At 41.4% G+C, this 14,392-nt stretch overlaps 1 protein-coding gene across 5 annotated transcripts in view; it reads left to right on the top strand.

The window, feature by feature from the left end:
- TLN2 (talin 2) overlaps nt 1-14,392 on the top strand; it is a 457,102-nt gene that overhangs the window by 336,269 nt on the left and 106,441 nt on the right. For all 5 annotated transcript variants that reach the window (XM_060097246.1, XM_060097247.1, XM_060097243.1 and 2 more), the window contains 2 exons: nt 1,626-1,754; nt 3,943-4,045. In XM_060097246.1, the coding sequence (XP_059953229.1) occupies nt 1,626-1,754; nt 3,943-4,045 (232 nt within the window). The remainder of the gene's footprint in view (nt 1-1,625; nt 1,755-3,942; nt 4,046-14,392) is intronic.

The raw sequence follows: 14,392 nt of genomic DNA, 5'->3' as shown, positions 1-14,392 counted from the left end.
GGAGACCGGTCATCAGTTTCTTGGTGCCAGGTAAACTGTGGGCATAGCAAGTGATCATATCTTCCAGGTGTTATCTTGTGAACTTAATAACATTATTTAGGCAGCAAATCTATTTTGGAGGATCCTCTATATTATCTTTGCCCTGAAAGGTTTCCACCTCTTAAATGGGAGCATTCACCTTAACAAGATCCTCAATAGAACAGAATTGGGGATTAATGCATTTCTGTCTCTGGGATGTGTTAATTACCAAAGGGCCTTATTACTGTACTGTTTGATGTGGTATTAGCATGAAGTTCTAGCATGAATTCATTTTTCCTCATTGTAACAATCCTTTTATAGAAACAGGCAGCCTCATATATGAGCAAGGGAAGAAGGTTAGAAGCTGATTTGAATTTGTAATCTAAACAGTGCACTACATCAGCAAAGAAAAATATCTAGAGTTTTAGGTTATATCTAATAAAAAAGTTATTTTGAGCTCTCTTTCTCAAAGAGAGGTCCAGGGACCATCTGCACTGGAATCACATGGGGGCATTTAGGATGCAGGTTCCTGGGCCTCACCTCTGAGCACCCCAGTCAGAATCTCTGGTCATACAGCCCAAATGTCTGCATTTTAACAAGTTTCCTCAGTGACTGAATGACACACCCACCTCCAACAACTGCTTTGGAGCAGTGAGCCCCAAAGTGGGGCTCAGGCAACACTGTGCACTGGGTTCAGAAAGACTCTGTGAGAGCTTTTTATGATTTTAGTATATAGTGTAAGGGTTAAGAATACAGGCTCTAAAATCAGACCACCTGCATTCAAATTCTCGCCTTGCCATTGACTAATTTTGTGACCTGGGCAAGTTAATTAACCTCTCTTTGCCTCAGTATTGTCACCTAGTAATACTCACACACAGAAATCAATCAAATAGTGTGTACTCCTGCTGTTGTTACTATTATCTAAAAAAGAAAGAAGTTAAGAAACACCAGTATTTAATATACTTATATGTGTATAATTTACTAACATTTACATGTATAATTTATTAACATGCATGTTGGGGGTGTGTGATCAAAGCATTTGGAGACCGCTGTTCTAGATGATCACAAAAATGAAGCAGTTTTCTTAAAAGTTTTTATTAAGGAAAAAAAATGTTTCATAGCCTTCAGTATGGAACAATAATGGTTTACAATCTAGAAATTTGTAAAGAGATTCAGTAAGGTTGACACAGACTTGTCTGTAGAGTCCAGGGTTCATTTGTTTATTCGTTCCTTCATCCGCCCCATGCTTCCCAAGTTTTTGTGTGCACACATACTGTGCTAGGTGCCCCATGTCTAGAACCCAGACACAGTGAATAAGGATCCTCTTAGTTTGAGAGGTAATGTATTTCAGATATAAACAGCTTCAAGGAAAATTTAAGTATATCCAGTTATGAGACACACATAATTGATTATTTAGGGAACTTAGGACTGAGGTCCTGATTGAGCATGATTTTGTGCTCTCAGGAAATGCTTATTACCCTTGCTTCCTATTGCTAGATTTGGAGAGTCATTGGTTGTATCCAGAAAGGCATTTCACATGTTGCAAGGTACTGGGGATGCTTTTCCCGAGCAGACTGTTGTGCACATATTCCCAACTCTGTTGACAGGCCCATGAAGCCTGTGGTCCCATGGAAATCGATTCAGCACTGAGCACTGTGCAGACCCTGAAGAGTGAACTGCAGGATGCCAAGATGGCTGCCGTGGAGAGTCAGCTGAAGCCACTCCCAGGGGAGACGGTAGGAGATGTTGGTGGCAGCTGGGGTCTGGGACTCTACCTCTGTTAGGATGTCAAGACACTTTTAGAGTTGGGGGGAGGGGTGGTCAGTGTGTTTCGGTTTCAAGTGTTTTTAATGCAAAGCCCTAGAATAGCCACATTTCTCTAGAACAGTGTTATGATAGAGATGGCCCTGAGGGGCCCTGTGGTGATGGGCCTGTGTGTACCTGCCTGGGGTGTGGCTGGGGATGACCAGGCATCAGTTCCTGCTCATCCCTCTTTTCCATAATCAAGACCTGCTGGCGTTAGAGGCCAGTGTTCTAATCCTGCAGGCTTTTTCTGAAAAGAATGCCCAGTGCAGCTGGAGGAGCTATGTTTAGACCTAGGAGTTCTGGCTTCTTGGTCCAGGTTGTGTCATCCACTAGCTGTAGGCAAGTCCCAATCCCCTCTATGTCTAAAGTATTTTATCTACGAAGTGGGTGGCAATTAAGTTATAAAGATAAACACAGAATATATTTTCAACAGTCATGTTTAAAAAAAAATTTTCCATAGTGCAAGGCACTGGGGTGGGCAGTGGCAAAGCACTTTACTCTAGTAAAGCCACAACAGCAAGTGGAATGTGGGCTCCAGAAATCTAATTTGATCACGTTATGATACCTCCTGATGCCTGTGCCAGGGTTTTCTTGGCTAAAATTTTACCAGTCATCCTCATTTGTATGTACCTCCATTCCCTCACTCCTGAACATTACTAATAAAATAGCTTCATTTATTAAGCACCTGTTATGCAGTGTGTACACACACAGTCAGCCTAGTTTATCCTGATAGTAACCTAATGAACAAGTGTTGTTCACCCCATTTTACAGCTGAAAAAAAGAGGTGCCCTGTTCTACTCAATGTTACCTGGCAGTTAGCATCAGAACCACGGGTTGAGCCCAGATCTATAGGACTCCAAAACCCATGCCTTGATTTTTCACACTGAGAACTTTTACTCTTAACTACTGCTGCTCTTTGGATAAAAACTAAAAACTTTTAGAGTATAAAAGGACTACCAGAGCATCTAATTTACCATTGAACAATGCCTGGTACATAGGAAGCATTCGGAAAATATTTGTGAAATCAAGCTACCCCTAATTGTAAAAACAGGAAACTCAGGAAATCACTTAACTAAGGTGCCCCGGCTAAAGAGAAAGTCAGTATTGGCTCCTGGGCCAGCAGCTTTGCAAAGTGGTCCAGGTATCCCTTTGCAGACTTCTGTGCTCCAGGAGCCCATGACACATATTCTGCCTTCACATGAAACAACCGGTCAGTTAGAATGCAAGAAACATCATGTAATTTTTAAAGACATTGTTTGCCCTAAACAAATGTGTGTACTGTGTTACACTGTTGGCTACAGTGGACCAGGCTCTGTTTTTTACTTGAAGGAAATGCCTCTCTTAGAAAACATGTTGTGGGGTTAAAACTGCACGCATTTCCTGGTGCTTTTCTGAACTCTCGCAGCACGCCCGGAAGTTCTCTTCCAAAATGTTGTCCTCATCTAGTAATTGAATAATTACCCTTACCCTAGGCCTTTATTGACTTTATTCTCTGAATTATTTATTCCGTTGACAAAGCAAGATGACGTGCTCGTCATGGGAAGCAAGCTCTTTGCCCGTTTCCATAATCTCATTTACCATCCCAAACCTCTATTCCTATTGCATTTCCTTCTGGTTAGAACTCCGCAAAGTATAATGATCAAATTGAACAATGTTAATGGTCCCACGTGCCAGGAAGGTGGAACAGCTGGATGTCTGCTCACTTCCTGCCAAGGTATAATTAATTCTCACTAAGGATTTGTTGCAGACTTTCTGAATTAGCTTCTGAAAGCATAATACTAATAGCTACCATTTGTTGAGTACCTACATTAATTCTCTGAAAACCTTCTGAGCTAGGTACTGTGATCTCAGGACACAGAGACTTGGAGAGTTCAGTGACTTACCCCCAATCTCTCACAGCTAGCAAGTGGGGGAAGGAAGCAGAAGGCAGGGTGTGAACTCCTTTGTTTATCCTGAAGCCTGGGTTCTTTCCCCTCTATCTTCTTCTACTCAGTGCCATTGGTGTATTAGGTGGGAAATAGTTGAGGCCCAGAGTTTGATCTGCATTATTTTGGGGCTAAGACTTTAGTGGATGATTTGCCTCTTCTAAGCTGTCTTCCTCCTTGAATATTCTTACAGCTGGAAAAATGTGCTCAGGACCTGGGAAGTACATCTAAAGCAGTGGGCTCCTCCATGGCGCAGCTCCTGACCTGTGCTGCTCAAGGCAATGAGCACTACACAGGTGAGACTCACACCCTTCGTGATGCCCTGAGGCCAGGTACAGACCACTGGGCTGGTGCGGGGAGTTTGTTGATTTGACAATGAACCTGACTTTTTTATTTCAGCAGTTCAACAAACATTTTTCAAGCACTTTCAACATGCTTGTTACTGGGCTTGATGCTAAGCATACAAAGACTGATCAAATATGATTCCCCCAAACTATTTGAGTCACCCCATTAGACTATAAGCAGATGGTAATTATAGACCTCTGCAACTGTGTATGTCTCTTGAAATCCCACTAAAGGAGAGAAAGAAAGAAAAAGTCAAAGAAAATGAGAGAGAAGAAAACAAGTAAGATCTCAAGGAAGTTGTCGAAGATGGAAGGAGACAGATGAGTGGTAACTGAGAGACCCCAATAAATAAAAACCTAAAGGTGTCCAGGGATAGGGAAGCCAACAAGAAGCAAGCTGATTGGTGCTGCAAAACTCTGGGAGGGTTCGAGCCCTGGAGACACCAGGTACCCCTGAACCAGGAGTACTGTATAAGGAACAGAATGTATAAGGAAAAATACCTGGTGATACAAAAAAAAAAAAAAAAAAAAAAAGAATGTTATCATAGTAGGAAGTCTGTTTCTATCTAAAATGGAGACATCAAGAAGTTTCAGTATTAGCCCATTACTTGAAAATGAGAACTACATCAGACTTCCCTGGTGGCGCAGTGGTTAAGAATCTACCTGCCAGTGCAGGGGACACAGGTTCGAGCCCTGGTCCACGAAGATCCCACATGCCACGAAACAACTAAGCCCATGCGCCACAACTACTGAGCCTGCGCTCTAGAGCCTGTAAGCCACAACTACTGAGCCCACGAGCTGCAACTACTGAAGCCCACGTGCCTAGAGCCTGTGCTCTGTGACAAAGAGAAGCCACCGCAATGAGAAGCCCATGCACCACAACAAAGAGTAGCCCCTGCTCGCTGCAACTAGAGAAAAGCCCGCATGCAGCAACGAAGACCCAACACAGCCATAAATAAATAATTAAATAAATCCATCCATCCATCCATCCATCAGTCCATCAGAAGAAACCTTAAAGAACTGAGTGGCTCTATAAGTAGGAATCAGGTGAAGAGGAGATGGATTGTTACTTTTGTTATATAGTAGTATGGCTTGAATTTTTTTTTTTGAAATATACATTACTATTAAAGAATAATATACATCCAGAGGACAGCATAAGTCCTAAATGTATATCTTCATGAGTTATCCCAAATTGAATGCACCTGAAAAACCCCCACCAACATCAAGTAATGAGCATTTTTGGTATCCCAGGGGAATTGCTGGGCCATAGGCTGTGCGGCCACTCAGCTACAGTCCTTCCTGCGGTATCTGAAATTTCCACTTGTTCTACATCCTGGTCACCACATCTGCTTTGTCAATATTAGCCATTCTGTTGAGTGTGTAGTAGAATCACATTATGGTTTTAGTTTGCATGTCCCCGAGGAGCAATGCAGTTGAGGATATTTTCAGTTTATCAACCATTTGGATACCTTCTTTTGTGAAGCATCTCTTCATGTCTTTTGCCCATTTTTAAAAAATATAAGTTTTCTGCCTTTTCCTTATTTATTTGCAGGAGTTGTCACATATACATGTATTTCTTGTATCTTGTGGCTTGCCTTTTCACTGTTTTAAAGGTGTTTCTTGATAAACAGAACTTAAATTTTAATATAGTCCAATGTACACTTCTCCTTTATGGGTAGTGCCTTTTGTGTCCGATTTAAAAATTTTGCTTCTCCAAGTCATGAAGATATTCTCCTCTGTTATAGTCTAAAGGCTTTGTTGTTTTATTTCCATATTTAGAACTACGATCCACCTGGAATTGAGTTTTATATGTGGGCAAACAGGGTCCTAGTGTAGTTGTTTTTGCACCAGGGCATCCAACCATTTGACCCAGCACCACTTTCTGAAGCGACCCTCCTTTCCCCAGTGGTCTTGAGGGCAATTTCCTTATAAATTAAGGGCATAAATGTGAGTCAATTTCTGAACTTTTGCTTCTTTTTCATTGCTTTACTTGCCTGATCTTACCTTAGTACCATACTTTCCTAATCATTGCAGTTTTATACTAACTGTTAATATCTGATAATGTCAGTCCTCTGACTTTGTTATTCTTCCTCAAGTTAGTGCTGACTTTCCTTGACCCTTTGTATTTCCACATCTATTTTAGAATCAGCCTGTCAATTTGTACCCTCCCCCCCAAAAAAACCCTTTCGCTTGTTTTTTTATTTGTTTGTTTCTTTGATCGGGGTTACCTGAATCTGGGGATAATTGAAATCTTTACATTACTGAGTCTTCTAATCTGTGAATGTGGTATATCTCTACATTTATTTAGATTTCCTTTCTCTCAATACTGTTTTATAGTTTTTTGCATAGAAGTTTTTGTTTTCATTATAGTGTGCATCATAAATCTTGTCCCATCCTTTTACTTTCAGTTTTTCTCTATGCTTATATTTAATGCATGTGTATGCATGCATACCTATGTGTATCATGTAGTTGTTCTTTCAGAGGGGGGAGGAGTTGTTTGTTGGTGTGACAGTATTCTCCGTTCAATTGGAGTATTTGGTCTGCTTATATATAATGTAATTACTGATATATTGAGGTTTAAATTTGTCATCTTACTATTTCTTTTCTATATGTCCTACCTATCCTAGGTTCCTTTTTCTCTCTTTTCTTGCCTTCTTTCAGATTTATATGTGCTTTTTAAAATCTATTTCTCTTCCTTTGATTGGTTTATTAGTTGTACATTCACTGCCTTTTTTTTTTTTTTTTCTTCTGTACGCGGGCCTCTCACTGTTGTGGCCTCTCCCGTTGCGGAGCACAGGCTCCAGGCGCTCAGGCTCAGCGGCCATGGCTCATGGACCCAGCCACTCCGCGCATGCGGGATCTTCCCGGACCAGGGCACGAACCCGTGTCCCCTGCATTGGCAGGTGGACTCTCAACCACTGCACCACCAGGGAAGCCCCTCACTGCCTATTCTTGAACAATTTTTTGAAAGTATAATATAAGTTAGTATGTTTACCTCTTCCTGGACAGTGCAAGAATCTTGGGACACTTAACTTCATTTACCTTTCTTTGTTGAGTGCTTTAATTCTACATATATTTAACCTCCTCAGTACTGCCTCAAAGTTGTTTCATAGTCAGTATTGATTAAATGCTCCTCCATATTGACCTTTCCATTGCTGTTCATTCCTTTCTGCATCGCAATGTGCTTCCACCTGGGATTATTTCCTGTCTGCCTAAAGAACTCCCTGCATTAATTCCTTTAGTGTGAGTCTGCAGTGACCAATTCTTTCAGTTGTTGTTTGTTTAAAAATGCCTTTGTTTAGCCTTTATTTTTGGTAGATAATTTTACGTATTGTAAAATTTTAGGTTGGCAGTTATTTTCTTCCAGCATTTGAAGATGTTATTCCGTTGTCAGCATTTGAAGATGTTATTCCGTTGTCTTCTGGCTTCCTTTATTTCTGTTGTGAAGTCAGCTGTCACTTTACTCTTCCACAGGTAATGTGGTTTTAGTTTTCCCCTCTACTACTCATTTTTTGAATTTTCTCAGTCTTTGATTTTCAAGCACTGTGCCTAGAGGAGTTTTGTTTTGTGTCGTTTTGCCTATTTATCCCACTTTGGGTTTTAGTACTCCTTAAAGATGGGATTTGCTGTCTTAGATCAGTTTTGGAAAACTCAACCACTATATCTTCAAATGTTGCTTCTGTCCCATTTTTTTCTCTCCTCTTTGTACACTCCAGCTACCCCCTATGTTAGATATTTTCACTGTTTTGTGTGTCTCCTATGCTCTTTTCTATATTGGCCATAATTTTTCTTCTCCATGCTTTATTCTGTGTGGTTTTCTTTTGGATTTATCTGTAGCTCACTATTCCTCCTACCTTCAAACTCTTCTATTGAGTTTTTAATTTTAAATGTCATATTTTTCAGTTTTATTATAACCTTTTGATGGCTTTCTTGTACTTTCCGTTTCTCTGCTGAAATTCTCTATCTTGTCATCTAATTTCTTCAACATAGTTTTTACATTTACTTAAAGTCCAGGTTCAGTAACTCCAATGTCAGGATCACCTACGGGCATCTTGTTATCTGTTTTGTCTTCTGTTTTTTTGTTTTTTTTTTTTTTTCTCTTCTTGGTTTTCAACCATTGACCTTATCTCCTGATGTTTCTGAATTTTTTTTAATTTAATGCTAATCATTGGTATTTACATTGTGAGGCTCTAGATTGTGTTTTCTTCCGTACAGAGTTCTTAATCTTTTATTTTAGCAGGTGGTTAAAAAAAGAGAAGATCACCATAATACGAGTGGAACCGAACTGATTGGATATTGCGAAGTCCATTTCCAGTTTACCTTGTAGGGTGTAGCCTTTTGTGCCTCCTGTCTAAACATCTGTGATGTTTATGGGGGCCATTCTGATTGTTGAGCTCAGAACTATGCTTCTTTTATCTTCCCATCCCCATGCAACTTCAGAAAGTTTTGCTCAGCCTCTCAGTTTCTGGGCAACAGTTTACAAATTAGAAAATGCCTTGAGTGGGGGAAAGCAGTGTTGTACTCACTTCTCTGTACTTTCTTTCTCTTCCAAGGTCTTGGCTTTCGTTACCTTGGTTCCTTGGTATCTCTCCAGTGCCTTCAAGCAGATGTTTTGTCTATATTTTTCCAGAGTTTCTAGTTGTTTCTCTGAGGGGGAGGGTTCATCTGCAATAAGTTATTCTTTCCATCACTATAAGGAAAACCCTCTTTGGTTCTTCAAAAACTGTGTATATTTATTATTTTGAAAATAAGAGCACAATAGGAGCGCAAAAAGAGTTATCACGGCATAGTGTAATATAGTACCTGCAACAGTAAGAATGTACAATTCTGTCCTCTTGAGAGGGTGAGGGAACATTCCAAAGCAGAATTGACACCTGATCGGGGTTTTAAGGATTATTACGACTCACTTAGCATTCAAGGAGAAAGAAAAGTGTATGTAAATTCTTAAAAGCTTAGGGCATATGAGAGATGTAGTTTCAAGAATTTCTACACATTCCTGAAATCTTGCCAGATTTTGTGTAGAGGATGAAATGAATTTTTAATGAAGGAAAGACTGCTTTACAGGTTGCGTCATCCAATACTGATAACATCCAGGATGACAGACTGTCTAGTTGATGTCTGAAGAACAGCCTAGAAGTATCCCCATTTCATTTTGGCAGGCGCCAACTAGGTGGTGGTGGACTTGGGAATAGCATATGTGAAGTCCCAAAGGCAGGAGAAGAAGGCTGATGAAATGAAGTGAGAAGGATCCAAGTAAAAGGCAAGGAGGTAGGGAGTAAGAAGATAAGGCTGGGAAGGTCAGCTGGGGTCAGATCGTAAAAGGCCTCATAAGCCAATTTAAATAAATTGAAATTGAAGCTCAGAGCATGTGAAAATACTGAAGAATTTGCGTCTGTGGACGCAGTCTCGATTACCCTTAACGCACTTTGCCCTTCTTTTCATGCGCTGATAAATTGGAGGGAAACAAAGTTGGAGGCAGGGAGACCAGTGAGAAGGCTGTTGCATTCATCCAGATAAGAGTTGTTAGTGGCCTATAGTGGAGATGAAGGATGGATTAAAGAAAAAGAGACCTCACGGTTGTTGGTGATGGATTAGAAGTTGGTAGGAATGGGAATAGGGAAAGCAACACGGACAGCTCTAAGTTTAGCCTGATAGCTGAACGAAGAGTTGTATGAATCACTGTGATGGAGACACAGGGTCATTGGCAGGCATGTTGAGGGCTGGAGTTTAGGGATGCCAGGTTCAACTTTATTATTATTATTATTTTGGCTGCCCTGGGTCTTTGTTGCGGCACACGTGCTTTTCGTTGCGGCACGTGGGCTCGGTAGTTGCAACTCATGGGCTTAGTTGCCCCACAGCATGCGGGTCTTAGTTCCCTGAGCAGGGATCAAACCCACATCCCGTGCATTGGAAGGCAGATTCTTAACCACTGGACCACCAAGGAAGTCGCAGGTTCAACTTTAAATGGATTCAATTTGAAATCCCTGCAGGATATCCACAGAGAGGTGCCCATTAGGCAGCTGGATATTTACCTCTAGAACTCAGTAGAGAAGTCTGGGCTGGAGATAAATATTTCTAAATGTTTAATAAAATGATAATGATTGAAACCATGGGGGTAGCTAAGTTTGCGTAAGGGAGAGTGGTAGAGTGAGAACAATTTTATCAAATATAACCCTGTGGAACCCAAGTATTCCAGGAGAAGGCTGAGCGTTAGAAATCCTTGAAAGAAACGAGAACATGCAGCCTTGGAGAGACCATGGAAACCAGGAGAGAGGGATGTCTCTCGACTCAGAGAGTTAATTGCTGCCTGGAAAGACACTGCAGAGAGGGACTTAAGAAGCATCCACTGGCTTAAGGAAAAACGAGGTCACTGCTCTCCCTGTTGAAGGCAAGTACAGGAAAGTTGAAGAATGGATGGGAAGCAGGGAGAGAGCACAAGTGTGGACAGCTTCTCCCTCGGTGTCAGTTCCCTCGTCCATACCTAAGATGTGTGGGATACTCAGAAGTTAACACATGAGCTGCCACTGGACTAGGTTCTAATGCAGATGTGGTTTTATTTGGCCAGTACAGTGTTCAAAATGCATTTCTTCTCGGCTGAGTACAGTTACATAGAACCCTTTCCAGATCCTTTGGGACAGATTAAAAAATCTTGCATACTTGGTTTTTACCTTGTGAGCTTGATACGTGGTCTAATGCTGTCTACACACAATCTACGTGAATTCTGATCAGGAGTAATTACTATTACAAAGAACTCCCCTGTATTTCATATGACTAACGTGTCTCCTTAAGACTGTTGCTGAATATAATTTGAGATCTAGACGGCAGGAATACTGTGAACGTCATCTGTGTCTTCCAAGGATTGTGGTTATTGAAGCAGGGAGTCTGCTTCAGTGTTTCCCACTGGCAGTTCTGGGGGGTGTTGCACCCTTGACTACAGGAACAATTTTTGCGGGGAGGGTGGTGATTGCTCGGAGATATGACTGATGATTCTCATCATTACCATTGAGAATATTGCTGTGAATTGAGCCACGTACAGCCTTGGATGTTCATTTTCATCCTTTTGTTGGTGTGGCTTCCACTTTGCAGGAAACCTAATCCCTCCTGTACACTAATGATGAAAAATCTGAAAGTGAAATCAAGAAAACACTCCCATTTACCATTGCAACAAAAAGAATAAAATATCTAGGAATAAACCTACCTAAGGAGACAAAAGACCTGTATGCAGAAAACTATAAGACACTGATGAAAGAAATTAAAGATGATACAAATAGCTGGAGAGATATACCATGTTCCTGGATTGGAAGAATCAACATTGTAAAAATGACTCTACTACCCAAAGCAATCTACAGATTCAATGCAATCCCTATCAAACTACCACTGGCATTTTTCACAGAACTAGAACAAAAAATTTCACAATTTGTCTGGAAACACAAAAGACCCCGAATAGCCAAAGCAATCTTGAGAACAAAGAGGATTCTTGATGTGCCTTGAGATTTCATAGTGAGTCCTCAGCAGAAAACATGTGGGGTGGATATACCTCGGCTTTTGGAATTCCGCTTTTCTGGTTTCTGCCTTTTGGAAAAATTGTCTATAAAAGGCTTTTCAGTAAATAATTTTTTCACGAACATGACTTTTCTAGTTGCATATGATAAATGTTTTATTCTTCCAAAATAATACAACTCAAATAGAAAGAGATTCAAGAGTCCACGTGGTAACGAGGAAGGCAAGAGGAGAGGTCTAGAAATCACAGCCTAGAATTTTCAATGGTCACAGCTGTGATCTCAGCCTCTCCTATAACCTGTGGGAAACTGAGACCCAGAGGGAAAAGGCAGCAGCAGTTTAGTCCACACAGCTTGTCAGCAGCAGAGCTGGATGAGGTCTTAGCCACACCTGGTGGGTGCCCTCCTGAGCAAGGATGCCCTTCCACCCTGTGCCAGAAGCTTCAGCATAATATGAATCAGGAGATTAGGTTTGACATAAACACACTACCATGTATAAAATAGATAGCTAGTGGGAACCTGCTGTACAGCACAGGGAGCTCAGCTCAGTGCTGTGTGATGACCTAGATGGGTGCGATACAGGGGGTGGGGGGAGGCCCAAGAGGGAGGGGATAGAGATGATTCACTTTGTGGTACAGTAGAAACTAACACAACATTGTAAAGCAATTATACTCCAGTAAAAAACAAACAATAAAACCCTCCTTGATGTCTCCAAAAAAAAAAAAAAAAAAAGTGCAGTGACTCTTCTCTTTGGCTTTTTACTCTCCTTCACCTTGGCTTTACTTTATGCTTTCTCCTCTGCCATATAAAACACTTTGTTTAAAATGTGTTCATTCCACATGCTGCACTCAGAAGTGCCATGTGATAAATGGTAGATTGGCAGCTTTGTAATTTGCCTTGATTAGATTGTAGAGTTATGTGACTTCCTAAATATCTACAGATGAGCCAGTCTACAACGCTGGGAAGTTGTTTTATGGATCCCCAGGGCCTTTTGTGTTCTTTCTTGTATTTCGGTGCCTCGTCCCTAGTAAAGAGAGGACCACCTGCTGTGTCTGTGCCCACTCGGCTGAAGCAGCAGCGGTAAAGACCACGCTCAGGGGTGCCTAGAGACCATCCAGCCGAAGGCTTTAGATATAGTCACCTGAAAGTGTAGTGAGAGAGCAAGTCATCTGTGAATTTTTCAAGCGGATGTTGTATGTTCTAACAAGAATCCCTTGTAGTTCTCTATCCCAAAGAACACTGTGCAGAGTCTGACCCCGAAGTTAAGAAACTAACCTCAGATCTAGAGGTGTGTCAATGGACAAGATGCTTCTCAGCTCTGGGCCTCATCTGAAATGGTTCGATGAGATGAGCTTTGAGGCTGGCTCTTCTGCGGTTCCCCAGGTTCTAGGAGCCTTTTGTAACGTGCCTTGGCATTTCCAGTCTCCTTCCTTTTCTTGGGTGCACCAAGCACTAGGTACCATGTAGGAAGGCGCCTCTTCTTTCTATGGGAGGTGGCGCTGTAGTTTTTAAGGACTAGTTTATATTCATAGTTTATCTCCGAATCCCATCATCTTTAGAAGTGAATTCAAAGATGAGCAGGCACTTCGCAAAAGAGGATGTCCAAACAGCCACTGAGTGTATGAAAAAGTGCTCACCATCGTTGCTCACTAGGGATATAAGAATTAAACCTCAGTGAGGGACTTCCCTGGCGGTCCAGCGGTTAAGACTCCACGCTTCCACTACAGGGGGCATGGTTTTAATCCCTGGTCGGGGAACTAAGATTCCCGCATGCTATACACCCACCAGAACTGGATAAAATGAAAAATCTAACACTAGTAAGTTTAGGCCAGGATGAAGAGCAACTGTAACTCTCATATAGTGCTGGCAGAATGTATAATGGCAAAACCATTTTGAAGAAGTGTGGTAGTGTCCTCCAAAGCTAAATATACACTTACTCTATGACCCAGTAATTCAGCTCCTAGATTTAAATCTAAGAGAATCAATTCCATATGTCTGCCTAAACACAGGAATGAGAACTTTTCCTGTAGCTTTATTCATAATAGTTCACACAGGAAACAATACCCAAATGTCCAGCAACAGAAGAATGGACAAGCAGATGTTGCTGTGTTCCTATAATGGAATACGGCACAGCAAGAAAAAGCAATGTACTGCTATGTGTATCAGCATGGGTGAATCTCACAGCATTATGGTCAGAGAAAGAAACCAGACACAAAAGAATACATACAGTGTGGTTCCATCAACACGTAGTTTAAGAACAGGTAAAAGTAGTCTAAGGTGATAAAAGCTAGAATAGGGATTACTTCCAGTGTGAGAGGATATTGACTGGGAAAGGACACAGGTGATGGAAATGTTCCGTCTCCATATGGATGGCAGATACGTGGGTGTACACATTGGTACAGATTCAGTGAGCAGCCCAGGGAGACTCGTTCACTTTGTTGCATGTCAGTTATGCCCCAATAAAAATGACTGGAAAGAAAAGTGAATTTGAATGATTCTTCTGTGAGTTTGATACTATGCACTTGGTATTTTAGGTCTAGGGACAGGTGGGGTAGTGGGAGTGACAGGAACCAGAGGGAAATGGTTTTTAGCGTGGCATTTGTTGTAACATCCCTCTTGGAGCAGCCCAGAGCCAATGGCTGGAGCTACTTCTGTGAGAAGGACATCAATTCAAATTTTATAAAAAGCAATTTGGAGCCCACCTGTGCCAGGCACTGTCCAAGGATTCTCTCCTTTCTCGAAGGCTCTAGTCTAGAGGCTTACTCCCAAGTTAAAGTATAACTTTTGGATGGAATCTAAT

The sequence above is a fragment of the Mesoplodon densirostris genome, chromosome 4, assembly GCF_025265405.1.
Source record: "Mesoplodon densirostris isolate mMesDen1 chromosome 4, mMesDen1 primary haplotype, whole genome shotgun sequence".
NCBI classification, from domain to species: domain Eukaryota; kingdom Metazoa; phylum Chordata; class Mammalia; order Artiodactyla; family Ziphiidae; genus Mesoplodon; species Mesoplodon densirostris.
The sequence above is the reverse complement of the archived record's forward strand: the minus strand, read 5'-3'. Positions and strand labels throughout refer to the sequence as shown.